Source organism: Cydia strobilella, chromosome 2 (genome assembly GCF_947568885.1).
Source record: "Cydia strobilella chromosome 2, ilCydStro3.1, whole genome shotgun sequence".
Lineage (NCBI taxonomy): Eukaryota > Metazoa > Arthropoda > Insecta > Lepidoptera > Tortricidae > Cydia > Cydia strobilella.
In genome coordinates this window covers 13,826,024-13,854,012 of record NC_086042.1, presented here as the reverse complement: position 1 = coordinate 13,854,012, position 27,989 = coordinate 13,826,024, and the positions used below count along the sequence as shown (strand labels likewise).

Below are 27,989 nucleotides of genomic sequence, written 5' to 3'. Positions count from 1 at the left end.
TGATGTCAATTACATGCAAACCGTCGTCGATGCAAAACAAATTTTACAAAGTCGTACAGTTAAATAATTTTACCATACATCGTCACAGCAACATATCACTTTGTATCGACAGATACGAACCTAATTAAAAATAAATTATGACATTGTAATACTTACAAATACGTTTAAAGAGGTAAATGTTTCGCCCTGCGAAGAACAAGTCTCACTGTTGTCAAATACTGAACATAAAAAATAATACTAAACGAAATCAGATTCGTAATTTTTAAAACTAATATTGATTTACTCTACATATACATTACGTGTATAACTATAGTTATAAATGTTATAATGTATTTTCGTACGTAGCAATTAGGTTCCAGCACTACCCGAATACGTTCATGAAAACTAAATAGCAAGTGTGGAAGTAGAAAAAATGAGGCTAACTTAGTAGATGACTATTATGATGATATTCCTTGCCTAACATATGTATGAAAGTTTAATATTTAAATACTTTGTTTGTTATAATCATAATATTGAGACCACTTGTGTGTTTGCTTTAGGGTAAAGGTGTATTTGTATCACATTACATAATTATTATGCAATTTGATATACATACTTGTTACACTGATTTTCAGTAAGGCAAACACTTTGGATACCTGATACTTAAATGGTAAATCTTAATCATTAAATTGCCGAAGAAATAAATAAATAGGTAAATTAAATATAAGTAGGTAAAGATGTATAAAATAATAAATAATAACAACGCGTTCGAGTAGTGGAGACAATTCAGTGCATTATTTCATTAGTGTTTAATATAGGTCCCACCAGACAGAAAACGTTAAACAAAAACTAAATTTTACATTCACGATTATGTGTTTTGATGGCAACACCGGGAAATACCATTTGGGTAGTGGGTCAACACAAATGTAACATAGGTAAAATTGTAAACATTTTTGATGACATTTCGGTAATAGCTATATTTATTCTTAGGTTTGATAATACCTAATCATTATCATCTTACCTATGCATGAATACAAGACAGGCATTACGTTTTCTATTAAATGAGACCTTGATGATGACATTTACGAATTAATACTTTGTGATATATGCTAATAAAACTGTAATTTATGTCGTCGTTACCTTTAGATATAGCACTGAATAAGGGAACATTAATACTTCCTTTCGATGACGAACTTTTTAACAAAAAGAAGAAAATGCATTAAACACATGACGACCTGCATTGTTTCACACTTTTTATGCTGCAGTGACTAGAGTTTTCTTTTTAAGGTCATATTTACTATGTATTACCTATTGTTTCATAAGGCTCACAACAATCATCAGAATGAAATGTATTTTAACGATGAAATAATTACGTAATATGTCACATAATCAATACATAGTCGTAAAATGTATACAATTACACACATTCAAATAATGTTGTTTTACAAACATGATAGTTAATAGGTACTTAATAAATATTCAATAACATTCCATTTAGTCTAAAATAAAACAAGAATAAATTCTACATCCGATTTCAACTATGAACATGAAATACTAAGTAACTTTTGAAATACTATGTATTGTTTTATAATATTATGTGTAATCGAAGCTGGTACGATTTCCATCTAGCGCGTTAATACAAATGTGATTCAACTATATATCTGTTTAAGTTTGTTGTGTTTGATTTGTAACATACTTTTACAGTACATATGGTGCTACTTTCTCGCACAAGTGCGTAACGAGCACTTTTCGTGCATATGTCGAAAGTTTAAAGTGCCATATGCATACTCGTGTCGATTTAAAACACTCCCTGCGGTCGTGTTTTAATTTATCGCCACTCGTTTCGAATTTCCTCTTTTCCGCACTTGTATCGTAAATAACTAAAATACTTCGTTTAAAGTCAAGGTATAAGGAAGTTTTACTTTTTAAATACTGACGTTCATAATTTGATATTTTTGTTTATGTTTAAAATAATTTAATTTCATGGATTTAATAGCCGTTTAAAATATTTTTACACAATTTTCAATCGTGACTAAATACCGAAGGCCTGTGCCTTCGATGCCTAACCTGTCTAGAAATGACAATATGGCGGACAAATGTTTGAAATGTCACCGGATTCCATAACTATTTCGCTAGTGTTTAATTATAGACCTCGCTCCCCCCCCCCCCCCCCCTGCACAATGTACTATAACAGCGCCCTTCGCGGTATCTATACCGAAAAGTAAGGTTACCGCGATTAAAAACACCTTTAGTTCAATTATGGTCAAAATTATCATGTCGATAACGACAACATTAAACGACGGTAAGAGAAGAGTTCCTACAATGTTTGAGCAGCGTTAGGCATACCTATCTATCTTTATTTATTTTTTGTTCAGTCAGAGGAAAGCGTCTACTTCGATAGGATCGTAACTAATGCACAGTGAGACACAAAACGGACCATTATAGAACATATTTCCTTGGAATAAATTAACTCGGATTAATAACTTAATTAGCAGCGCGCTAGTTGGAATACGTACCTAAGATAGGCATCACGATACAATTATAAATACACTTATTTGAACTTTGTTTCCTAATACTACAAACTTCTGTAAGTGCTAGTATACATAGGAACAACTAGTTTACTACTTGAAAATAAATACTTACATATAAAGGTTACTTGTACTGGGTACTTTTTTTAAATTAGTAAATGGGTAATACTTTTCATGTAAGTCATTGGATACGTACCGCATTTGCATTATTGATTTGCTATTGACTTATTATTACACTTAATGCTCATGCAAAATATGTTACTGAAAAGTGAGAGAAATGCGTTAGAGATGACAAGTAAACCGGCCAGCTTTGAACAAGTTTACCGTGTTTAGATGTTTTTGGGAACGGGCTGGATAGGTCGCACGTTGAACGTTTCTTCGGGTTTCCACTGCCATACTTCCGGCATGGAACTCTCGTAGTTAAAATCGTAGATTTGGCTTTCGACATGTTTGGAGAGGTCTTTTGGTTCTGGATACAATGACGCTAAACCTGTAACGTAATGAGAGATATGTAGAGAAAAATCGAAGTATGTTATTTAATAAAAGATTTGTTTTGCTTTAAGATTAAAAAAAGTATGTACCTAAATATACCACTAACAAATACTAAAATTTGTAATAAAGTTACCTACAGATATAAATAAGGCGCTATTTATTTATTACGTACGACGATTTAAGGGGGGGGGGGGGGTCGAACATATCTTATTTTTTCTTACAAAGGGGAGGGAGGGGGTTTTCATAGTTCTTACGTAAGATCGAAGATCAAATTTCTATGAAATTATGACGTTTGAAATGATACTTCCACACTATGCTATCAAACACGGCGCAGAGTTAGCTAATAAACGGGCTCCAGTACCTTTGTAGGTAGAAATAAACGTTCCAAAAAAAAATTTTTTTTTAATAATCACCAAAACAAACCAAACGTGTATTCATTTTTTACTTCAGATTCTTACGTAATTAATAATAGTAATATAGGGGGAGAGGGTCAGCCTATTCTTATTTTTTCTTACATAGGAGAGGGAGTCAAAAACTGGCAAAAATCGTCTTACGTAATAAATTAATGGCGCCTAATATTAATGTAAACCATTATCTACGCAATTGCTATAATTTTATTATGACAACACTTTCGACTGATCTAACCTACAATATCAAGGAGTTAAAGGATGGTATTCCACCTATACAATTTCTTTGTCCAATGTGTATTGAGTCTCACATTTTGCTTAATGTGAGAGTTAGACGCAATGATATTGGACAAAGAAGTTGGACCCATGTTACACTACGATCTACCAAAGATAGATATAACTCCGTAATAGATGGATACAGTCTAAGGAAAAAACGTGCCTCGAAAATCACGAAAATTTGATTCTCGATCAGATGGCGCCACTAGTTTTGGCCTACTCTCGTATAGAGGGCGTCGACGGTTTCGTTTGTTATTTATAATTTTAACGCATATCAGTGGAAGAACTTGGGTCAAAATCATATAAAAATAATGAATGCAAATAAAAAAATCATTTATCCATATTTAAATACATTTGAACGTATTTTTATAAATCTTCATTTTTAGTTTTAAAGTATGTCGATAGATGGCAGTGAATTTACAGTGGTTACAAAATTTACCATGACAGTACCGCTCTATCTTATTATATCCTCTTTGGATCTACTAACAAAAAAATTACAAAAATTACAAGAATTGGAACAAGTTACCAACTAACAAAAAAAAACAAAACAAACCATTACATCCAATAAAAAATATCTTCACACACTGGGAAAAACGGCTAAAACACATTTTATAATAAGTAACAAAAATGTTTTAAAATAGTTATTACAAAGAAAAAAACCGGCCAAGTGCGAGTCGGACTCGCGCACGAAGGGTTCCGTACTATTACACAAAAAACGCCAAAAAAATATTTTTTGTTATAGCGGCAACTGAAATACATCATCTGTGAAAATATCAACTGTCTAGCTATCACGGTTCATAGTGACAGACAGACAGACAGACGGACAGTGGAGTCTCTGTAATAGGGTCCCGTTTTTACCCTTTGGGTACGGAACCGTAAAAACTGTAGTGCAGCCCATAAAGGCAGATTTTTCATAGTCATATATGCTTATATTTTCATATGGGTTATTAAAAAAAAGTATTTATAAATTATATCAGTACGATAATTTTGGTGTCTGGCAATAAATATTTAAGTTTGGTATTTATTTTTAACCTCAATTAGACAAACACATGCAAAACGCTTCATGGACACAATTTTAATGTTAATTTTATATACACAATCACACGCGTTTCTAACTACCTTTATTTAAAAAAATATCCACGTTTATGTAACAAATTGGTACCATTAAACCAACTCTCACCTATCAATTTCAGGCAAACAGAATAAATCTAACATTTAAGTGTTAATACTTTAGAAGTTTAGACTAATACTTGTATCCACACGCGCTTACATTGGTAGTCAAAAAATTTAATTTCCGATCCATTTCGTACCTTGTCACAGTGACAATCAATATGAAAGTCGCTAGAGACCTCATACTCTTGTCACTATGACAAACTACAAAATGGGTGGGACATTAAATTGTTTGACTGTACATGTATATATGATCCGTATATATGATAACAACAGCGTATACATGTATATTGTATACGTATATTCGCTGTACGATTTTTAACAGAAAATAAAGAGTCACCCCTGTGACCATTTATTTTTATTTGGGGCATATTTATAATGGAAGACATTTCACGTACCTTCATCGTAAGCCATCTTGGAGACTTCGATTGCGATCTGAAGAGATACTTCTTTCACTTGGGATAACGGCGGATAAATACGTCCAAGGCTCAAATCCTCCTCACTAACAAAGTTAGCCAGAGTCTGAAATGCAATTAAAAAAATATTAATTACTACAATAATATTACTTTATCCAAGTTTTATCGGGAAAAGTATTTAACACACTAGATCACTTAGGGTCGTCGCGCCACAGCAGAGTAAGTAAGCAAGTAAGATCAATGTTCTGATAAATGAATTCATTTATATTTACATGCCCACAAGGGCGGATCCAGCTTTCTAGTCAGGGGAGGGGGGCTTGGTCAAATTCTAGTTATCTTTTTGTGGCATGGGGGGGGGGGGGTCGCATGGTCAAATTCTAAACCCAACCCGGGGGGCAGGAGGGCGCGGATCCACCCCATATTATGATGAATTAATTAATAATTTGGTGATGCAATTTAACAAGTGTGTGTACATACCCTGGCAGCGGTGAGGAACATAGCCTCGGGGATGTGGTGCGTCTGTGTGGCGATGACACCGAGCGCGACGCCCGGGAAGATGTACGAGTTGTTGCCCTGCCCCGGGAGGTACTCCTTGTTGCCGAACTTCACTGGAGGGAACGGCGAGCCGGACGCGAACACGCATTTACCCTGCAACGATATATTAGCAAGATTTATTCCCTGTGCTGATATGAGAGTATAAAGGGGCCCACCCATTAACAGTACGCCGGACGATATCGACCTGTCAGTTGTTCGGAACTGACAAATTTTTGTTCTACCTGACAGGCTGATATCGTCCGGAGGACTGGTAATAGGTGGGCCCCTTAACACAGTTTATTACCTACAGAGATACTGGTTTCTGTCATCTTGGTAATGGTAAACCAACCTGAACTGTATGAATTGTGGCAAACATTTCTATAACGCTGCCCTCGAATGTAGGTCTCGAGGACAATCCATACTGCTTGTAAAAATTCAAAAATATATTTGAAGAAAATAAAATAAATCCAGTCCTTACCCGTTTCGAACAGCTTGAAACATAATACTTTCTGCATACTCTACCATTGACAATCTTATTTGATATAGGTATTTATTCAAAAACGACATATGTACTTAATCCTATTCTAAACACGGTTTATCCTAAGATACATTGGAAAAGAAGAAAGCAGCTTATAGGTACGCTTATTCCTATTTAATTCTTATTTTATTATTTTTAAGCGGTGGATCCAGAGCGGAGGTCGCTGGTTAAAATCCTGGCTCGTACCAACGAGTTTTTCAGAACTTATGTACGGGATAAAATTTGATATTTACTACTAGCTTTTCGGTAGCCCAACCCGCATTGGGCCAGCGTGGGGACTATAGCCTATACCCTCACGCGCATGAGGAACGGGACGGGACGGGATGAGGAGAGACGTATAAAGGCTGAATTAATATTATTGTATTATTATTATTTCCTATTTTGGCTAGTAAAAAAAGTTCTCACATCAGTATTGTCATAAGCCGCTTGCGCGGTGCACTCCGCTTTGCTCGTGGGGTTGGACAGCGCGAATATGACGGGCCTGTCGGTGTTCTTCGCCATCTGTTTTAGAATCTCCGTCGTGAACGCCCCGCCCACCGTCGAGCAACCTGAAAAGGTTATACACGCGTATTAAATTTATCTAATTTACTGACATCTACACCCTTAGGTATTCTGATTATTCAAGGTAAGTGGTCAAGTTTGACTGACTACTAGGATGACAACAAACGAAAGCGTTGTTCTGAATTTACACATCAATGTACGACATCGCCGAGTCTATTAGCCACGCTCTACTTCTTAACAAAGATGTCTTACACGTGTATGGTATGAAATAAAAGGTATTAAAATAAAATGTCTGTACTTCAATGATAACGGCACCGTCCTCTTCAGCTGAAAATTTTGTGGCAACAATATTTTACACTGCCTTATTATTCCTTTGTATGTTTTACATTATGACATTTATTTAACTGTATAAAACCGAGATAATAGGTAGTGGAAAAATCCATTTCCCAACCTACCTCACCAGAATGCAAACTAGATTATTCCGCTATTTTCTCACTATTTGCCAGCACTATTGTAAAATTATGTGGGTGTAGCTAATATTGGATGGATGTGGATGTAACTAGTCGGCTCATAAGTTCTGTCATATACATAGTATCAAATAAAATCAAAAGTTTAAGTTTATTCCATATAATTTGTACAGCGTTTGAAAGCTTATAAACTAGAGAATCTAAATGTATAACATTTATTCAAAATTACCGCCATAATTATCTACACAGGCTTGAAGTCTTCGTGGCCAGTCGTCAATGGATTCACGCACCACTTTCATGTCGATATTGGCCACTGCCGTAGCAAGAGATTTTTTCAGCGAGTCTAGATTTGCATGAGGTTTTGAGCACACCTTTTCCTCTAAATACTGCCATATTTTATAGTCTAAAGGATTAAGATCTGGGCTAGAGGAGGGCCAATCTTCATGCCGTATAAAGTCGATTTTATTGGAGGCGAGCCAGGCTTGTGTAGACTTTGCCTTATGGGCTGGAGCAGAGTCCTGCTGGAAAACCCAATGCTGGTTTAGAAACATCGTATGGGATAGTGGTTTCACAATATTAGTCAACACCGTGTCTTGGTACACTTTGGCACTAGTTTTTACTCCTTTCTCACAAAAATGCATACTAGTGACGCCCGCATAAGAAACTCCCAGCCAAACCATCACAGATGAAGGGTGATGACCTCTTTGAATACGGGGAATGCTATTAGACGCTTCTTTACTATTGCGAGCGTACACTCTATCATTTTGTTTATTACAGTTTTCTTCTATGTCAAAAATTTTCTCGTCCGAAAACAGTATACAACGGTGCTTATTTTTAGCGTACTTCTTCAATAAAGCTTTAGATCTTTTAAGCCTTAAAGCTTTAAGCCGACCATTGAGAAGATGGCCAGTTTTTCGTTTATAAGCACGAAGTCTCAGGTCTTGATTAAGCACTCTTTTCACCGTGTTTTTGCTCAAACCCATCTGGAGGGCCATAACTTTTTGTTTCCTAGCGGGATTTCTGGCAATGCGTGCCCTAATTGCTTGTACAACCGCTGGAGTCCTAGCTGTACGCGGACGACCGCTTCTTTTCTTGTCATTTAAACTAGAGACCTCACTGTATCTTTCTATGGTACGATACACAAATCTTAGAGAATTTTAAATTTTCAAGTAGCTTAAACATTTTAGTCGGCGAGTGACCACAACGATATAGTGCAATTATTGCGGTACGGCTATCTTTAAGCGTCCACTCCATGTTGAAGAAAACAGAAAATTGCAAAATTATACTACTCAAATATTTAATAAAGATTCGAAATTCAAATGCAGAACGGTTTTTGTTTTAGGAGTTCCAAATTTAAATTTTAAAGGCCAGTGACAGAACTTATGAGCCGACTAGGTATAGTATTTTCCCCAACTTTCCAAATAAAAGGCAGCCCGCGTCCGTTGCGTTTTGTAGACAGTCCCGTGAATTCCACGAGCCCTACTGATTCTATTATACATACCAACTATCAAGACACCTGACGACATCACAGCCGCGGCTTGCTGCTCCGTCATTCCCTTTTACATTTGTATTAATTGATGATACACACCGATAAGACAGCTAGGTTTGATCTTAGCGATAGCGGCCGCGAAATCCTTCTCGGGCTCGATATTCTTGCCAAACGCGGTCGCGTGAGGCGGCACTCCGCCCTCTCGCTTAGTGGACAGTAGCCCGTCGATGTCGAACATGTACACGCGGTCGCGCGCCTGCTGCTCCGTCAGGCCTTCTTGCATCATCGCGGCGACGGTCAAGCTTGCGATGCCGTTAGCGGCCTGTGTGCAAAGAGTAGGCAGTTTATTATTGTGCTAGTTCAAAATAGTACATTACTACAGAGGCCGGGAAGTAAGGAGTTGCCGGCCGAATGCATATATACGGCCGAACGTAGTGAGGCCGGATAGTTATGAGGCCGACAACCCCTTTTCACGCCGATGTATGTATAGTGCTTTTCTCAAACATGCAATGAAATAAATAAAGAAATCTCCACGAAATCAAAGTTTTAATTCTAAAGAAACTAAAAGTAAACTAGGCACAAAATATAACTACCACTTGTACCTATCTTTATCACACGTGTCGTATATTTTACACATGTAGTTAATCAATTTATTACACAAATGTTCAAAGGTATATTTATGTATCTTTGATTTTTCGCCTTGTATCCTTCTGACTGTAGTTTTAGCCACATAACTAAGATTACATCGTTTTTTATGTTGATATTATGCTTCACATACATCGTTGCCTTAAACATGGAGTATAATTAACAGGTATTCATTTAATATTTTCGTCGGAACTCATATTAAATAACACAATAAACAACGCACAATAAATTCAATAAAATATAATTACAGATACACAATGAAAAATGTTCAACTTTACCTCCAAAACGATTAAAAAACCACCAACGCGTGTTTGAGTAGACATTTTTACCGCTAATATTTAAATGAAATATGTTTGTCAAAGGACTGTCTCATTTCAAACATAGACAGAGATAATCATACTATCTTTGTCTTACACTGGTACTAGCACCCAAAAGAAAAGGATGAGTATAGTTTTTTTGTTCTTATTTACTGACAAACTGGTTTGACCAACTATATTTTAAATCTGTATTTGTAGGTAAATTTGTAATTAAATATTATTGGAATTTGTTAATAATGTTTTATTTATATATTTTTTGTAAATTTGATACAAATAAAACTGCAAAATATATTAATAATCGTTTATTGTTTTTTTTTAAGGGGTATTGGCAGAATGTCATTCCGAACCATAAGCAAATATTGGTTATATTTTTTTTTTTGGCTGAATGCCATGATGCTGTGTCTCAAATATATGTGAAATGGAAATTAAAAAAGAGCCACTTCCCGGCCTAGGCCTGCAACTTTGTATGAAATTTCATTACAGGCCCCTCGTCTAGCCGCGCCGGAGTCGTGATACTTCCCAGCCTAATATAAAGAACGTAATATCAATATTACATAGCATGTTTGAGAAAATACATTTTATCTACATAAATATCATAACCTCCCTATAATATATTCAGAAACAATAAGCTACGGCCTATATTAACAAACCTGTATCTGTGGGTGCATCGTAATTTTAACTTTACGTTATCGATAACCGATACCTTAATTACATTCAAATTTAGAACATCTCTGAGAAACAAAGAAATTTGATTTGGCCTCTATCTATTCTAATATCAGTTGAGATGACGTTTTATTCAAAATGAAGTGTCAGTTGCAGACAATTTTGACAAATTTCGCATATTACTTGATGTCGAACGACATGGCAGTCGGCCCCAAACTCTAGTTTGTATCTGAATTAAAAAAAAAACAACGGATGCGTGACATGCGCGAAAAAGTTTGCATTACCGCCATTTGACGTTTAATTTGTCTGTAAGTATAAAATTACTTTGTTGTGTTGAAGCTTATGATATTGATGTAGATAAAGCAGTGTATATAACTGTACAAAATTAGACATTATGTAGCAGTCACATAAACTACTGTTGTCAACTCCTTTTTGCAAAGCATGACTCATGATCGTACTGTAAAAATTTTACAGATTTCGCACTTCTCGCAACTATCGGATGACATTGAAAATGAACATCAAAACTAAAAAGTACTTAGTATCAAAGAGGATATAATAAGATAGAGCGGTACTGTCATAGTAAATATTGTAAACACTGTAAATTCACTGCCATCTATCGACATACTTTAAAACTAAAAATAAAGATTTATAAAAATACGTTAAAATGTATTTAAATATAGATAAATGATTTTTTTTATATGCATTAATTATTTTTATATGATTTTGACCCATGTTCTTTCACTGATATGCGTTAAAATTATAAATAACAAACGAAACCGTCAACGCCCTCTATACGAGAGTAGGCCAAAACTAGTGGCGCCATCTGATCGAGAATCATATTTTCGTGATTTTCGAGGCACGTTTTTTCCTTAGACTGTATCCATCTATTACGGAGTTATATCTATCTTTGTTAGTATCTAGTTCAGTTCCATTGAAATCGGAGTTGCATTTATTTTTCAATTTTATTTTATAGACCCTAGCCCTAATAGACCGTAGATCCTAAACCCTGAACCCTAGACCCTGCATCCTAGACCATGGACCCTAGACCCTGGACCCTAGACCTTAAACCCCTGACTTTAGACCCTAGACTCGACTCGACTTAAAGTACGGAAAATTTTGACGTTTTTTCCCACCATTTCGATATTTAAAAAAAATTACATATCGATAAGCTGCTGCATCTTTTGACACCACTGCCTTTCGTGTATCTTTATAACTTTCGGAAATATAGCCGAATCTCACTTTCCGGGGTAACTAATCTGATATTCAATGATAGGCACCCCGCCCAGCCCACGGTTTTCAACTGATACCAAAATTTATTTTTCCAAACGATAGATAATCTATCGCCTCGGAAGCATTTTTTTCATTATTTCGATATCAGCTTTTGTTTTCAGAATAATTTACTTACCGAAAAAACAAAAAAATTGTCGGTTTTTTTTTCACGATTTTCATTTTTCCAAAAAAGTTACGGACCGATTTTCGAAAATTACGTAAGTACCCTACGATGCTCCGCAAGCTCCTGCATCTTTTAATACCACTGCATTTCGTCTATCTTTATAACTTTTAGAAATATAGCCGAATTACACTCTCCCACGAAAAGGATCTGATAAACATTTTCAATGTTAATAAAAGTTTGTATATAAGTACTTCATCCGAAAATGCGGATATTTATCCGCATTTTTGGATGAAGTATTATTTCGGATTATTTTTATACGAAAAATACATCTTGTACAAGCTTAACAGATGGGTAAGAGTATAACGATCATGCTACTCCAATACTAAATACACCGGCACCGTCAATTTATTTCTGTACTATTTTACAGACGACGGAAGTATTGACTTTCCCGCGTCCGTGACCTTGGTACTATTATCACTTAAACGTGAATTCTTTGGAACTCTGTTTGATTTAACTTACGTGCCTCAAAACTGTTGTTATAAACATGAATTTATACTGGGCGATACATAACTAACCCTTTTACGCTTCACATATAGTATAGACTGTATAGAGTTATAGAAGAATTAAGTTGGTTGCAAATTAAAAGTTCATATAGCGACAGTACTGAAAAACATGAGGAGAGTGAATGTGCACTTGTTCTGGTGCGTCCACAAGCATTCAAGAATTCGTACTGTTCAACGCATCATTGTTTGCGTGTACTTAAGAGTCCCCAGCAACCTCGGTTCTCCATACAACCGTAGTTACGCTCTCATTTTAAAACGAGTAGCTAGATTGCTCTAAAACTTTGTACTTACAAAAGGATACCTAAGTATATAGTCCTGTAATTAGTTTATGTAGCTTCAGATACCACAGTTAAAAAAATATAGCGAATTTAAGTTTTTCATACAAAACTTGTTTTTGCTCATTTCAATTGTTTTTTAATTGGAGCTATATAAATAATTACAGTATACACCTCATGTCATTGTATGTGCAAAGTTTCATTAGAATCCAATACGTAGTTTTAAAATGAGAACGAAACTCCGTTTGTATGGGAAGGTGAAATTCGGCCGAGCTTGCTGGGGACTCTTAAGTAAGGGATGTAGTGATGCAATTGGAAGGCTTTCAAGATTGGATAAACTCAGGAATTAGGACAATTGCAATCGTGACCAGACGTAGGGGTACGATCATCGGCTGCAAAAGACAGACACATCTTAGCCTTGGGTAAACGAGGTCATGGTCACTTCTTTCTAAATAACATTTCTTTTAACTTACAGAACCTGCGCCAAGGAACATATATATGTTCTCGCTGAGTTTCCGCTTGGTGATGCGCACGGCGGCCATAAGACCCGCAACAGCCACGCTGGCCGTGCCTTGGATGTCGTCGTTGAACGTGCAGTACTTGTTGCGGTACTTCTCTAGCAAGCGCCCTGCGTTCAGAAGGGCGAAGTCTTCAAACTGAAATACATTCGTTGCTTTAGTATACGGTACCGTACCAAAGCGTTTTACAGGACTTCATTTAATAATGTTATACAAGTTAAAATTTTACAGGTGTTAACTGATAACACTGGACAAGGCCTTTCGTATTAATCTAGCTGGCGTATGCGTATGTTTGCTACTCGTGATTTGCGACTTTATTAAATGATGTCCAGTGTTCTAACCGTCGCATCGAAACCTACTTTCGGTGTAAGAGCCATACGATTAACTAAACTATTTAGCGAGCTTATTATTCCTAGAAATCTTATTTTTCCAAACCCAAACTCTAAGTAATTCAAAGAATAAACCACTTAGAACATAGTTACATATTTTTTAGTATTTGATATCAATTTGCATTTGATGGAACATCGATCGAGCATATTTAAGTCGTGTCCGCGCATATATTTCATAAGATAATTAATTTATCGACTATCTTTGAAATACCACCAACGACGCCACAGGAGGGATCGCGATTGTATGGTAAGGAAGACACACATATCAAAATCATCTACATAAAAACAGAAATCTGAATAAACCGCTAATCTTGGAAATCTAGATCTCTCTTAATAAAAACATAGGCACATATTTAACCGGTCAACTAATTAATCGGATTTCGGTAGCTTAAAAAAATAGAAATAGGTACCTACTAGAATTAATAGTTTGGCAACTAATGCCGGGTGCCTTAGTGCCTTAATGCCGGATAAGTAGGTATGTGCCTTCACTGCTTTTGATGTCTAACCTGGCAAAGAATGACAATATGGCGGACGAATGTTTGAAATATGTCACCGCATTTAAGAATTATTTCACTTAAAATTTAGTCTTTTCTTCGCAAGTGTGATGAAAAACATTGTGTGTAACTCCGGGGGTAAGAATATTATTACTTACTCGAGTCTTTTATAGACTTACTTACTTATATAGACTCTCGTACAATATTTCAGTTACCCCCCTCGGTGCACAATGTACTATAACTATGCATAACTTATCTTACAGATTAACAAGTACATATTACAATCGGCTCTGTCAAGTTAGTGTACTTATTCGGATAACATATATATCACTCTTATCATTATCGCAACGATCGAATCTGCACGTTGTTATGTACACAAATCACCTGCAAAGTCATATCAGTTTATCTTTCATTATTGTTTGAAAACATGCTCTGAATCAATAGCGTAAAGTTTAAATTCTTTTACAAGGTCATTACCATCTGTCATAGCGTGAATGAACGTTTATGTAACATCCTTTGCAGTACGTCATTCTTTATTACGTTAGTCAGACCATCTAGCACGCTTTATTTGGTTAAAATATTAGATACGGTCCAGTAATGTTTGCACAAACTCCACATGACATGTATCGGAACTCGTCTAAGGATAAATCAATTTAAAAGACCATGGAGTAAATCCGTGCACGTGACCAGATAAACAGCCTAACCAATAAATCAGTAGACTTTGTCTGCACCTGCACCTTACGAGTACAGTGCCAGTAAAGTATTATGCTATAATCCGACTCGTAAGCTTGCCAAATTTCATACTTTCGTTTCTTCCGGATGGGACTATACATACTTTAGAAATTTGTTAGGGAAATGGCACGGACACCTGGCGTAACTGCGACTGCGACCTGCTACGTGACTATGACTAATCTACCTTGCGTATTCGAATGTTATAATATTAATTGTATTCCAAGACCGTAGCTGAATTCAATACCTACACGATTGGACGAATTCGGTTCGATAGAATAATAATTCCGATTTATTCCAAATGTATGTCTCAACATCTTTAAATCATTTTATGCCTTTATGACTTTTTTTATTTTTTATTAAGACAACAATCTCACCATAATAGAACCAAGACCGTTATTGTCTATTATTATTATTTATTTATTTAAGCTTTATTGCACAATACATGAAGGTACAAAAGGCGGGCTTAATGCCTCGAATTATTATACACAAGTAGCGTGTATTTTTATTTATTTATCAGTATTCGTATTTAGCGATATGGTCGCCAAATAATCTATACATTTGTGCTTCTATATCGCTTTTGTTCACAGTGATCGAATTTAGCTATTACTCACCTGCAGCAAAGTATTTTGTCCGTATCTCTGGACACAGGCTTCCATGAATTCGTCGATAAAATCGTCATACTCCTGGCCACGTACACGTTTCTGCCTCAGACCGATGTAAAGAGGGTCTTCTAGGAGGTCCTACAAAAACAATTTATAAATAACTGGTTCAAAACTTCTGTTTCTGTAGTATTCAGTCTGTCTTAGTCTCTGAAGATATATAGATCGCATTTGTCAAAGGATATATACACGACGGAAGCAAAGGTCTGTCACAGACTACTAAATGTTTCAATTATCGTCACCTCATAAAAGGGATCAATCAATTGTACCTAGATCAGTGCGTACGAATATCCTAAAAATACTGCAAATAGGTACCTGGTTGTTAGTTCCAACGTCCAACGTGATAGGCAAGCACTGATGAGGTTTAATGCCCGCTAGGGCTGTGTAAAGTGACAGCTTGCCCACAGGAATGCCCATGCCGTAGGCTCCAAGGTCACCGAGACCTAAGATTCTTTCACCGTCAGTGAATACAATGGCTCTTACGTCTGGTTCTGGCCTAAAATAATTAGGAATTAATTTATATGTAACCTTATCATTTGCTTACTTATAACATAATACTAAGACTAAGATATTGTGGTCCTTGTTACCCTTAGGAGTAGAACAGTGCACTAGAATAATGTTTTGTTTCATTAAGTAACGTTAGTTCACTTACCAGTTTTTAAGGATGTTGAAAATATGTCCTTTATCGTTGATTGTAATAAACAGACCTCTAGGTCTTCTGTAGATGAGGCCAAACCTCTGGCAAGCTAAACCCACGGTCGGTGTATAGACAATCGGCAGGTATTTCTCAACGTTCTCCGAGAGAAGCCTGAAGAAAAGCTTCTCATTCCTGTCCTGTAATATTTTAAAACCACTGTGTAAGGGGTTTCTAGCCGGGCAAACAATATTAACATCTTTTTTATGTCCAATCGATATGAATTCCAATGAGTGCTTAAAAATTATTATCAAAATGTAAAACAAACTTCACAATAGATAACATAATTTTTGATTTTTCAATTGACACCGAAACTATGCAAAATGTTTTTCGTGGTCAATTACATTTCTAACTATCCCTATTCGTGTCTAGTTATTATAGTTGACGAGCAGTTGGTAGATAAATCGTAAATACACCATTGTCAATAAATGCTGTATTATGTAGCTATTACCATAAACATCGATTAAATACTGTAATTGGTTGTGGGTTCCCTTTACCATATTATACCATATATTTCAGTAGGCAGATTGACGATAATGTTATTGGTTAACTGTTAATAAAGTAAATGTCTAAGTGAGCAATATTTTTTTTTCCTCCACCGCAATATATACCTATCTACTGTTTTATGTATTCGTGCATTTATTATTTTTTATGGTAAACGACGTCAAATATAGGTACCTACGTGAACGAAAGTCTGTCTGTCTGTCTGTGTGTTACCTCTTCACGCTTAAACCGCTGAACCGATTTAGTTGAAATTTGGCATAGACATAGTTTGAATCCCGGAGAAGGACATAGGATAGTTTTTATCACGAAAATCATCCCTTAAGAGGGTCAAAAGCGGGGTGGAATTGAGATAATTAATGAATTGCCTGATAATTTGTGCAAGCGATTAAGCATATATGCTCAAATTGAATGATTGCCATTAGACTTTATCCAGGCGCTATTCTTACTCTAGCTGCGGTTACTAAGTCCATGCAGACAAAGTCGCGGGCAAAAGCTAGTAAAAAATAAATTCTCTCAGCACGGTGTCGCATATCATTTACATAAGTTATTCGTCCTATGATAAACATTCTAGGTAGGTAATACTCGAGCCCTAGGGCGAGTGCCGAACCCGCATTGTACGTTGGGGGGGGGGGGGACCAAGCGTTTCTGATCCCCCCTCCATTGTGAGGGTGCCCTGGCGATAAGCCGGGGCTGCCGGAAGGCGCCGTGGTTGAATGTTATAGATTCCAGTGCGCCCTCACGAACGGCAAAGAGGGTGAAACGCCGGAGTGGGTTTAGTGGGTAGGGCCAAACTCTCCCCCCCTCTCGCCAAGAGAGGGAAAAGGAGCGGCACACACCGTGCGTAAGTGCATTCCCAATCCGTCAAAAAAAAAGGTAATACTTAGTCTAAAAATGGTGAAATAAACCATTAATTATACATTAAGCCACAGGTATATTAAGAGATCGTGTGAGATATTTTTGCGGCCTTCGTTGTGTAACATATTATTGCAGGTGACTGTACCAAAAAAAACGCAATTCGTTAATAAATAACGTAACTCAATAGAAAATTAATCGTCCCATGAGTGTCATAAGCATACCATGGACTACGTTGCATTGTACCCACACCGTTGTTTATTATAACAACCACACAACTGTTAGCTCTCTCCTGCCACCATGGCCATATCCTTAAAAACCAATTGATAAAGTAATGGTACCTTGATCACTCTTAGTCACCTGTAACTCGACGAGGTAGAGGTATTTGTTCAAATTGTCTTCGTATCTGTCTATAGAAATCCTGCAGATATCCAGTTGTTCTTCTTGCGATTTGAACTTGGCAGCTAAGAGGCCATGGATGCCAAGATATTGCCGTTCTTCTAGTGTGAAGGCGAGGCCCTAGAAGAAAGCAAAAATATATCTAGTCTTAAATTACCTACGTTGACCGTTTAAATGTTTAACAAAATTGTATACTCAAAACTCCAATTATTAGGAATGGTACGTACCAGTGATCGGAATAGGCAGAGTTATTACCTAAACTTATTAGAACAAAGTCATGAAGTGGAGACTTCCTTGTATTAACTTTTTTTTTGGACTTCCCGGACCGGATTTTAAAAAAAACGGGACCATTATAATGATATTAATGTCTGTGGATGTTGAAAGATCGTTTTCAACTAACATGTGGAGTTTAAAAGCGTCAAAAGAAACCGACATATGATTGAAAATATGGAAAAAAAAATAGTAATAAGTATATCTAAAAGAAAATAATAAAAGTTTTGAATATGATTCCGATTTAGACGATATTGACGATATATATTTTTGTATTTAGATTTAAGTAATATATTTATAGAAAGTTACAAAAAAATATTTTTTCCGCCTATTCATTGCATTGGAAAAAAGAGGAATGCCCATTTTTTTACCCTATTTATAACAATATTATTTACTTATTACGTTTCCGGGACTTTAGTCACGCAAAAAATTGTAGTCCTATGGAAGTCTCCACTTTGTGTATATAGTCTACTAAGTTTAGGTCTGCCTATTCCTACTGCCTATTCCTACTACTAACCAACTAACTAACCCACCCAAAATCAAGCCCGCCGGCCAAGCACGGACTAAAAAGATTCCAATAAGAAATATGCCAAAGTATTGCACGTAATAAACAAATATATTTCAGGCAATTTTTTTCTATAACAAAATATATTCATGTCGGATTATTAATGCCAAAATCCTTAAATTATATAAAAAGAAATGGGTTTATAATCAAGTGGCCAAATAAGTATGTACGTACAACGAAACCTATTTTCGATACATAAAAGTCGCGATATAGTTCATTTCATATATCTACCACACGCATATTTTCTCTTGAAACTGCATTACTTAAATTGCATTGCAATTGCAGCGCTAAAGTAAAATTTTTGTAGTTATTAAAATGTCAATCCTGATAATAATGAATCCAAACTAGAATGTGTCAATTTTAAGCATTCTCTAGTTCCGCCTAAATAGTCAATTATGAAGTTAAGGACTATTAAAACCAAGGTCAGGACGCGTTTTACTTTAAGACGGACTTCATTAAGTTAAAACCAACGAAACAACACAATATGCAATTCTCTGAAAAACATTCTAATAAGTATATCAAACTTTAGACGTAAAATGCATGAAAACAGTGAATGAACATGAAGTCAAAAAAGGGCAAAATCCATATAATCCTTCTAAACACCTGCCTTATCTATACTAAAGGTAGAACTAAGTTCACGTCCTCAGACACCCTGGACTACGATGTAACGTAACATACTTAGGTATACGAATGTAAGGGCACATAGGGATGGGATAGACTGGTAGATACGGTTTTACATTTCATTTGCATTCATTGTCTCGTGTTGAATTATAAGAACCTATCATAGATCTAGTCACTAGTGGTATCTTCTACATCAAGTGGCATACCTATATCATGATGTGATCATGATTCATGACTTTTGTTATGACGTGATAAATCGTAAGTTTTTATTACCAACCGATTTTAAAAAGTTACTCATTAACAAAGAAAAACCTTAATTAGGGTAATGTTTTAAACTTTTATAGCGGTCTATCACACCCATTTCTACCTATACCAGTATACCACCCTTATAGTCTCAGCTTCCTGGTTTAGGCCTACATTTTTCTAAAATAGCTGCTTTTTTCTACATCATTCCACCGCATAGCTGCGTCCCTTAGTTTGGCCTTCGTTGGACCATCGTGTAGAGGAGCCATTATCTATATATATATAAACATAAAAGTTCTGACTGACTGACTCACTTAAATCAACGCCCAGCCCAATAAATAGCAGCCCTATAAATCGTAAGTTTTTATTACCAACCGATTTTAAAAAGTTACTCATTTACAAAGAAAAACCTTAATTAGGGTAATGTTTTAAACTTTTATAGCGGTCTATCACAACTATTTCTACCTATACCAGTATACCACCCTTATAGTCTCAGCTTCCTGGTTTAGGCCTACATTTTCTAAAATAGCTGCTTTTTTCTACATCATTCCACCGCGTAGCTGCGTCCCTTAGTTTGGCCTACGTTGGGCCATCGTGTAGAGGAGCCATTATCTATATATATAAACATAAAAGTCCTGACTGACTGACTCACTTAAATCAACGCCCAGCCCAAACCGTTGCACCTAGAGAGCTGAATTTTTCACAATAGGTAGTTTTTATAACGTTAGTACCCACTAAGAAGGGGTTTTTCAAAATTCATCCCTTATTAGAATATAAGGAAAGTAATTTCAGCGTTTTTAAAAATTCATCCCCTAAAAGGGTTAAAAAGGGATTGGAATTTCGAAACTAATACAAATGCTTTAAAACTTCTTAGAAAGGCATAATAGCCGCTTACAAAAACTAGATTTCGACGTTTTTGGAAATTTCACCCCTACAGGAGTTAAAAAGGGGATGAAAGTTTGTATGGAGATCAAACATTTTATTGAGTGCGGGACTTGAATCTTTGTATAAAGGTATATTATTAGCATAGAAGAAAAGTAATTTCAGCGATTTTAAAAATTTACCCTTAAAGGGGTTGAAAGTTTGTATAGGGTTCAAATTTTATTTTAAGCTTGGAATGAGAAACTTCGTAAAAAGGTATAACGTTAAAAGAGTAGAAAACTGATATTAGTGTTTTTGAAAATTCATCCCGCAAGGTGGTGAAAAGGGGGTTGAAAGTTTGTATGGAGATCAAACATTTCTTTGAGTGCGGGACTTGAATCTTTGTATAAAGGCATATTATTAGAATACAAGAAAAGTAATTTCAGCGTTTTTAAATATTCATCCCCTAAAAGGGTTAAAAAGGGGTTGAAAGTTTGAATCCATTACAAATGATTTCATAGTTTCATAGTTTTATTCCATTACAAATGCTTTGAAACTTCTTAAAAAGGCATTGCAAAATATTACGAAAAAAAGTTATTTCAACGTTCTTAATAATTCAAACCCTAAGGGGGTTCAAAAGGGGATGTAAGTTTATATGTAGTACAAGTTTTCGTTTAAGCTTGGAACATGAATCTTGGTAAAAGGGTATTATATTAAAATAGGCGATAACTGATTGCACCGTGTTTGAAAAGTTTGTATTAATAAAGCTTGCATGTAGCGAACATTTTTAGGGTTCCGTACCCAAAGGGTAAAAACGGGACCCTATTACTAAGACTCCGTTGTCCGTCTGTCTATCTGTCACCAGGCTGTATCTCATGAACCGTGATAGCTAGACAGTTGAAATTTTCACAGATGATGTATTTCTGTTGCCGCTATAAAACAAATACTAAAAAGTACGAAACCCTCGGTGCGCGAGTCCGACTCGCACCAGGCCGGTTTTTTTTTTAAATAGTGGACTTGAAAATCTAAGTGTTGAGAGAGTTTATATCGAGAACAATTTTTTCGGTTAGGGGCTTGAAACTTCGTACTTTGTGAAAGACAAATTTCATGCGTTGTATAATTATTAACAAATGATTAACCGTCCCAACTGATATCTTTTGCTGCATAATGTTCTATGCTCATGTAAAATATATAACCACCAACATACAAATCCACGCGTACGAAGTCGCGGGCAACAGCTAGTAGATTATAGTCTGTCAAGCCGTTTCCGTCTGTAGAAAAAAGCAGCAATTGAAAAAAATGTAGGCGCGAACGCGAAGGATTATTGTCCCATAGAAAATTTGAATTTGGCGCCTTTTTCTACTGACAAAGTCGTTTAAGCCGGTCAAACGACTTTGTCAGTATTAGAAAAAGGTAAAGGTAGTTAGTTGGTATAGTTTGGAGCTTTCACCTTGTTAAGACGAGGGTCTTTTAGATGATCTATTCCTCGAACCATGTTGGGGCACAATATGTCCCCGGTGACCTCGTGATGTGCCCGGGTCGGGGAGTAGCAGTCGCCGATGGCAGGGCATTTCGCTAGGGCTAGTGCAAGCAATCTGTTAGGAACACTTGAGGTTGTGTTGTATCTGCAACAAATAATATACAGTAAGTTCTGGCATAAACATCATGTGGTTAGTGCTTGGCATAATAACATCGACAATCCTGTTATAGATAGTGTATCACCTTTATGTCAATATACATAGCTATTTAGAGCTCAGAATGTCCTGAACCTATTGAAGTATGTACAATAATGTACATAATAAGTGAGCAGCAAAGTTGTGATCATAATCGTAAAATGCATTTCATTTCATTCCTCTTCTCAATAAATAAGCGAATCTTTTCCATTAAGTTTTACATGCAACTGATGCAACTATTAATAAATTGCTCGTGTAAGTCATGTCAACATTACAACTTTTTTTTTATACCACGTCGGTGGCAATCAAGCATACGGCCCGCCTGATGGCAACACCCTGCCGATGGCGAGCGGTGCGGTGATAGAAAGCGGCCGTTGGCATCATGTCAAACAATTCTTCAGAGCACAGCCCATTATACAAGCGGTAGAACACGCATAAGGAGGCGAAGCCTCTCCTTAGACTTAAAGGTTCAATACCGCTTGTGAGTTTGCTGACTATTAATAAATTGCTCTTGTAAGTCATGTGCATTTAATTTTAAGGAAAACAAAGTACTTCACCCATTTGCTCGGGCGGTCTCAGTTCACGACTGTTTCGAGCAATTGAGAATTATGTACGTAATGCTGTTATTTATTCTGTAACAATACAGATGATACTGACATAGGCAATAAATTTGGTAGTTTTGGTACATCTAAAAATATTTATTATATAACAAAGTAACACAGTCTAGCGCTCCCGAAGCGCGTCAGTCTTACGGATGTCAGCTTGTTCAAACTGTAGCATTTTCTCATAGGCTTGAACTGTCTTGGCGTGAAGGAAAAACCGTAATTTATTGATAGCCTTTACTGGCGGCTTTAGTCGGACCACTACAACTAGTAATTCGTATAGTCTCCCAAAAAAGTAACGTTTTTAAAGTATTGCGCTCATACCAAATCAACATTACACTAGTGGCTCTGTGAAGTTCATCAAACAGATGAATTATAACATGATTGGCTTGTTCTTAAAATAATTACCGACTACCGAGTTTCTATTTTATTTTATTTTTCATATTCGGGGAAATCCTACACAGATCGACCTAGCCCCAAAGCAAAGCTTGTACTACATAATATTATGGGTTCCAGGCTACGAACGTGATAAACACAAATATTATGTCCTTGCCATGATTCGAAACCGGGAACTAGCGGGGATAGCACTATGGATCACGGAGCAAAGCGTCGGACAGACAGACAGACGGATATGGCGAAACTATATGCACTATAAGGGTTCCTAGTGGACTACGGAACCCTAAAAAAGGGCAAGCGTATATTAGTGTAAAGTTTTCCACACCACAGGTGACTAGGTAAGAGGTGGTAGTAACGTTTCGTGGCGAGATGTCGCGGTTTGAAGGCGTTCCTCAAATTAATGCGCGCCAAATTTTTCGTTGGCGAATTGTTTACGTTGTTGCGCTCGAGCCAACTTAGCATTCTCATAATTACCGTGGATGACGTGGATCAGTTTATAAACGTCACTCACTGTAAAGGGCTCTACTGACCTTGCAACAATTCGCATGCACGCATGCGATTTTCGATCTAGCATACATAGATGATCTGGTGTTTTAGGGTTCTTTCAACTCAGAATCACTGCATTCGTTTGTGTGCAACTTAGTTTTAGATTAGGTAATTAAAGTTTTAAAAATGTTGCCACGCCCTTGTAGGGTCTATGTCTGTACTGTCTAAAAAAAAAAGAACCAACACCTTGTAATACCATGGTTGCAATAAATGATTATGATTATGACTAGCATGTTCAATCCCGATGATAAAAATGGCCCAAAAATTTGTATGAAAATTGTACATTCCACTACGTCACGCACATACAAATGTTTCTTTTTTTTAACACTAAAACGTGACTTAATGGAATGGATATTTTGGGACATATTTTGTAATGGCAGGATGTGGGCAGGATGGAGAATGCTGTCGATTCTGAGTAGAATCAAAGTGGAATCAAATGAGCCCAAGAATGTCCAGATTTGAAAGAATCAGGTTTTCAATATTTATTTTAGAAAACGTCCACCTACCTCATTAACATTATCATGGCCCAAACAAAGTTAGTCTGATCCTGTTACTTAACAAGACCTGGACGTATGTTTTCCACTAATGACTATATCCTGCAACTAGCAATTGTAAATAACTACTACAGTGTGCTTTATTTACGTAACTAACCATTTTAGCACACTATACCTACCTAAATGTATTTATAAAGGAGCGTTTAGTACAGTACAGTATATTTTTGCAGCATGATGAGCCCTTTCGGTATGGATAAACATTATTATGCAAACTAAACATGAGCCAAAGTAATGACAAAATTAGATTCTATATAATTTTAGTTCTGAATAATATTTGACATAGACCAGACAGTTACTATAGACTAGACATAAAATTGCCTACAATATTTGTTATCAAATCTTCAAATCAAATCTTTAAACTCAAAAAAAAAAACAAATTAAATCTTTAAGAATCTGTATAGAAATCTTGAAGATTTTGTTTACAAAATATGATTATAAATAGATGTACATAATCCTATCTATTCTTTAAACATACTATTCTATGATTATCCTTAATAGTAACAAAAATCATCTCCAACAACCTCTTACTATTACATATTACTACAAAAAAAAACTACAAGCACAAACAAAAAAAATATTTAACTAAGACCCGTTCTGTGTCATGCTATCTTGTTTATTTACAAAATACACACCCTACTAAGTCAAAGAATAATCTATTATAAAAACCGGCCAAGTGGAGTGCGGCGCGCACGAAGGGTTCCGTACCATTACGCAAAAAAAACACGGCAAAAAAATCACGTTTGTTGCATGGGAGCCCCACTTAAATGTTTATTTTATCCTGTTTTTAGAATTTGTTATAGCGGCAACAGAAATACATCATCTGTGAAAATTTCAACTGTCTAGCTGTCACGGTTCATGAGATACCGCCTGGCGACAGACAGACAGACGGACAGCCGAGTCTTAGTAATAGGGTCCGGTTTCTACCTTTTGGGTACGGAACCCTGAAAAGTGTCATTATTATTAATTAGATTTCTTATCAGAATAACAAATTTTATAGTAAACCTTGTTATTTTAATATCTTAGGTAAACAGAGCACACAGTTTAAAAATGTCAGTTTCATAGATACCTACTATAGATATTTTAAAGCACAATGAATCGTTGCCAGCACAATAAGTTTGAGACTAGCTAATAATAAACAGTAGCCACTGGCAGTAATATTTGCCAATCATCATTAATACTCATTTGGTTTTCTAATATAAGTTTGCATTAGTTATTAATACTATGTCACCAGTCGAGTTTTTTGGATTTGGTAATTTGGTCACTTTTTATGTGTATTATGAAACTCAAGAGAATTAATGTAGGAATTTTGATTTTACAAACAATAGGTCTTCACGTAGGGGAATGGACCTTATGGCACATTTGTGCATTTTTATATTGTTGGTTCATTAACCATTACCTAGTTACACAAATAGCCAACAATAGAATCTAGCAACATGTAATATTAATTTAAAAGCCTTTTCGTCATTAAAAATATCTAAAGATCATATTACATTTTTCTCTCCTGTAATAGTTGTCCTGACCAATCTGATTATTATTTGTCTGTCTTACCATATCTCGGGACCATGGGGTCCCGGACCTTTGGGAGGCATGCGTGGGGCTGAACCCAACAGCACAGAGGCCCTTTAAGACAAATTATTCTAAAAGCAAGGGATACACATGGCAGATACCATCCCCGAGCGCAGAATATGATACATCCGGAGATGGTCCCTGGCATATTATTTAGCTTTATCCCACGTTAGTGGTCCCCAAGGGTATAAGCCTCCTCCATCTGTCTCCACCACTCTGATTAGTCATTTACAAATTTGATTAATTTATCTTAATAAATTTCTATCAATGTCGCAAATAATAGCACACACCCTATTTAAATTAGTAGCTTGAACTTTTCAATAACTGTACCCAGAATAAGGCTAAGTATGCTTTTCCACCAGAAGTGGGGCTGTACTACAACTTTATTCACATTCTAATCTATCAAGTGGTGTTTAACTTGTATGTAAACATTGCTTAAGAGCCCGGTAACGATTTTGGAGCAAAAATGTAAAATTGACAGATTTATTATTATTATTTAATAAGCAGGCAGGCAGTTATGGCAACTGATATGGCCTGTATCCAGTAATCATAAAGATATGTAGTTATCATGAACGAGTATTAGATGTAGTGTTATGCTTGACTGGTTCACATTTTGTGCTGAAACTATGTGGTATTTAGTCGTTGAAATTATACAATGAGGTCGTGAGTATGCGTCATCGGCAATATATGAAGAAAAGGGGCAGTTTTTAAAAATTCATCAAAAAGTTATGGTGGTAAATTATACAAATTGATGTATAAGAACAGTTTCAGCAAATGTAGATTGTTTAAGTATCAAAATTACGTTGAAATTAAGTCAAATTTTCTGAGAAATTGTCACTTGTTTTGAAGTAATTTCTGGAGAAAATTGATTTTGTCTAACTTTCATTTACACTACTTCAAAGAGTTCAAATTCATAATAATAAAAATGTAGTCTGTAAAAGGTAGAGTACAGGATATGTGCATATGTGTAATACAAAATTACCAATTTTATCCGTCCAAACTTTACGAAATTTACAAATAAGAGCGACAAGATCAGTGCTTTACGCGCGTTAACCTAAACATCCATCAGAAAATAAAATAATAATTACTGATTTAGTGAGTCTGTTTTCAAAAAATTTGATGTGTAAAATGGCAAGGTGAGAAGATGTGCTAATAGAAACCAGTACTTGTTATTTCTATTTCGTATCAAAAGGTGTACAATTTCAGATATGAAATCTATCAATTTTACATTTTTGCAACTAGAATCAATAACGGACTCTTAACAAATTACTGGTGGAAAATGGCCTAAAGAAATTGGACAAACATCTGTTAAAAATTATTATACCACACCTAAAAGCAACAATGTTATTTTAAATTTAAAAAAACCGGCCAAGTACGAGTCAGATTCGCCCACCGAGGTTTCCGTACTTTTTATTATTTGTTGTTATAGCGGCAGCAGAAATACGTCATCTGTGAAAATTTTATAGACAGACAGACGGACAGCGGAGTCTTAGTAATAGGGTCCCGTTTTTACCCTTTGGGTACGGAACCCTAAAAACAGGGTTACACGGTGGTTTTCAATGTATTGAAATATTGATATTGATTGAAATGTATCAAACAAAATAACAGAAAACTGCAACTAAGTGAATACTCTTAAGTTCATAGTTTTGAAGCTTTAACTGCACTCTTTTCAGCAACGGTCTCGGAGAACAACACTAAAACAAGTGCCTCAGAGTCGTTTATAAATACGAGTGTCTCGATAGCTGAAGGGAATTGTAATTTAGAACTGTGTATAAAATCGACTCCTACTAGACAAAAGTTATTACCCTCTGTGGTCACTGCATTTTAAGCTTGCTAAGATACAAAAGCCAAAAAACAACTCACCTAAAAGACCAATAAATGTATCATTTCGTTTGTGACATTTTCATTCATAAATTCAATAAATATAACTGTCAAGTTATGTAAACTCCAAATTAAAATATACTTACAACAATGATCTTGGGAGTGTGGAAAACATGGCGAAATTATTGCTTCATCTACAATTTTGAGAGCCCAATGAAAATTAACGATGTCTTCCAGTCTTTTAAGCACTATTTTTTAGTATAATTGAAACGCCCTCCATGCGTTTAATGGCAGTGATGTGATGACTGATTATAGTGATTATGACATGAATATGACAGACAAGACAGGCCACAGGCGAGGCACAGCGCACAGGCGTT

General features: G+C 35.9%; 1 protein-coding gene across 1 annotated transcript; it reads right to left on the bottom strand.

Annotated features, from left to right (window-relative positions):
• Positions 1 to 27,929, bottom strand: LOC134752380 (NADP-dependent malic enzyme). Its single transcript, XM_063688090.1, has 12 exons — positions 27,759 to 27,929; positions 21,905 to 22,079; positions 17,856 to 18,014; positions 16,098 to 16,279; positions 15,761 to 15,941; positions 15,398 to 15,526; positions 13,127 to 13,309; positions 8,897 to 9,119; positions 6,746 to 6,888; positions 5,746 to 5,916; positions 5,251 to 5,374; positions 1 to 2,997 (listed from the first exon to the last, which is right to left on the bottom strand). The coding sequence occupies exons 1-12, from the start codon at positions 27,785 to 27,787 to the stop codon at positions 2,837 to 2,839; spliced, it is 1,860 nt and encodes a 619-aa protein (XP_063544160.1). The 5' UTR covers positions 27,788 to 27,929; the 3' UTR covers positions 1 to 2,836.
• Between the last annotated feature and the right edge of the window lie 60 nt (positions 27,930 to 27,989).

Bases quoted from the DNA above. Each gene is read 5' to 3' on its own strand.
- LOC134752380 (XM_063688090.1), bottom strand. From the start codon at position 27,787: ATGTTTTCCACACTCCCAAGATCATTGTT. The intron at 13,310-15,397 runs GTGAGTAATAGC...AATGTATTTCAG, and splicing joins GACAAAATACTTTGCTGCAG to TTTGAAGACTTCGCCCTTCT. The intron at 5,917-6,745 runs GTGAGAACTTTT...ATATCGTTGCAG, and splicing joins CGGCTTATGACAATACTGAT to GGTAAATGCGTGTTCGCGTC.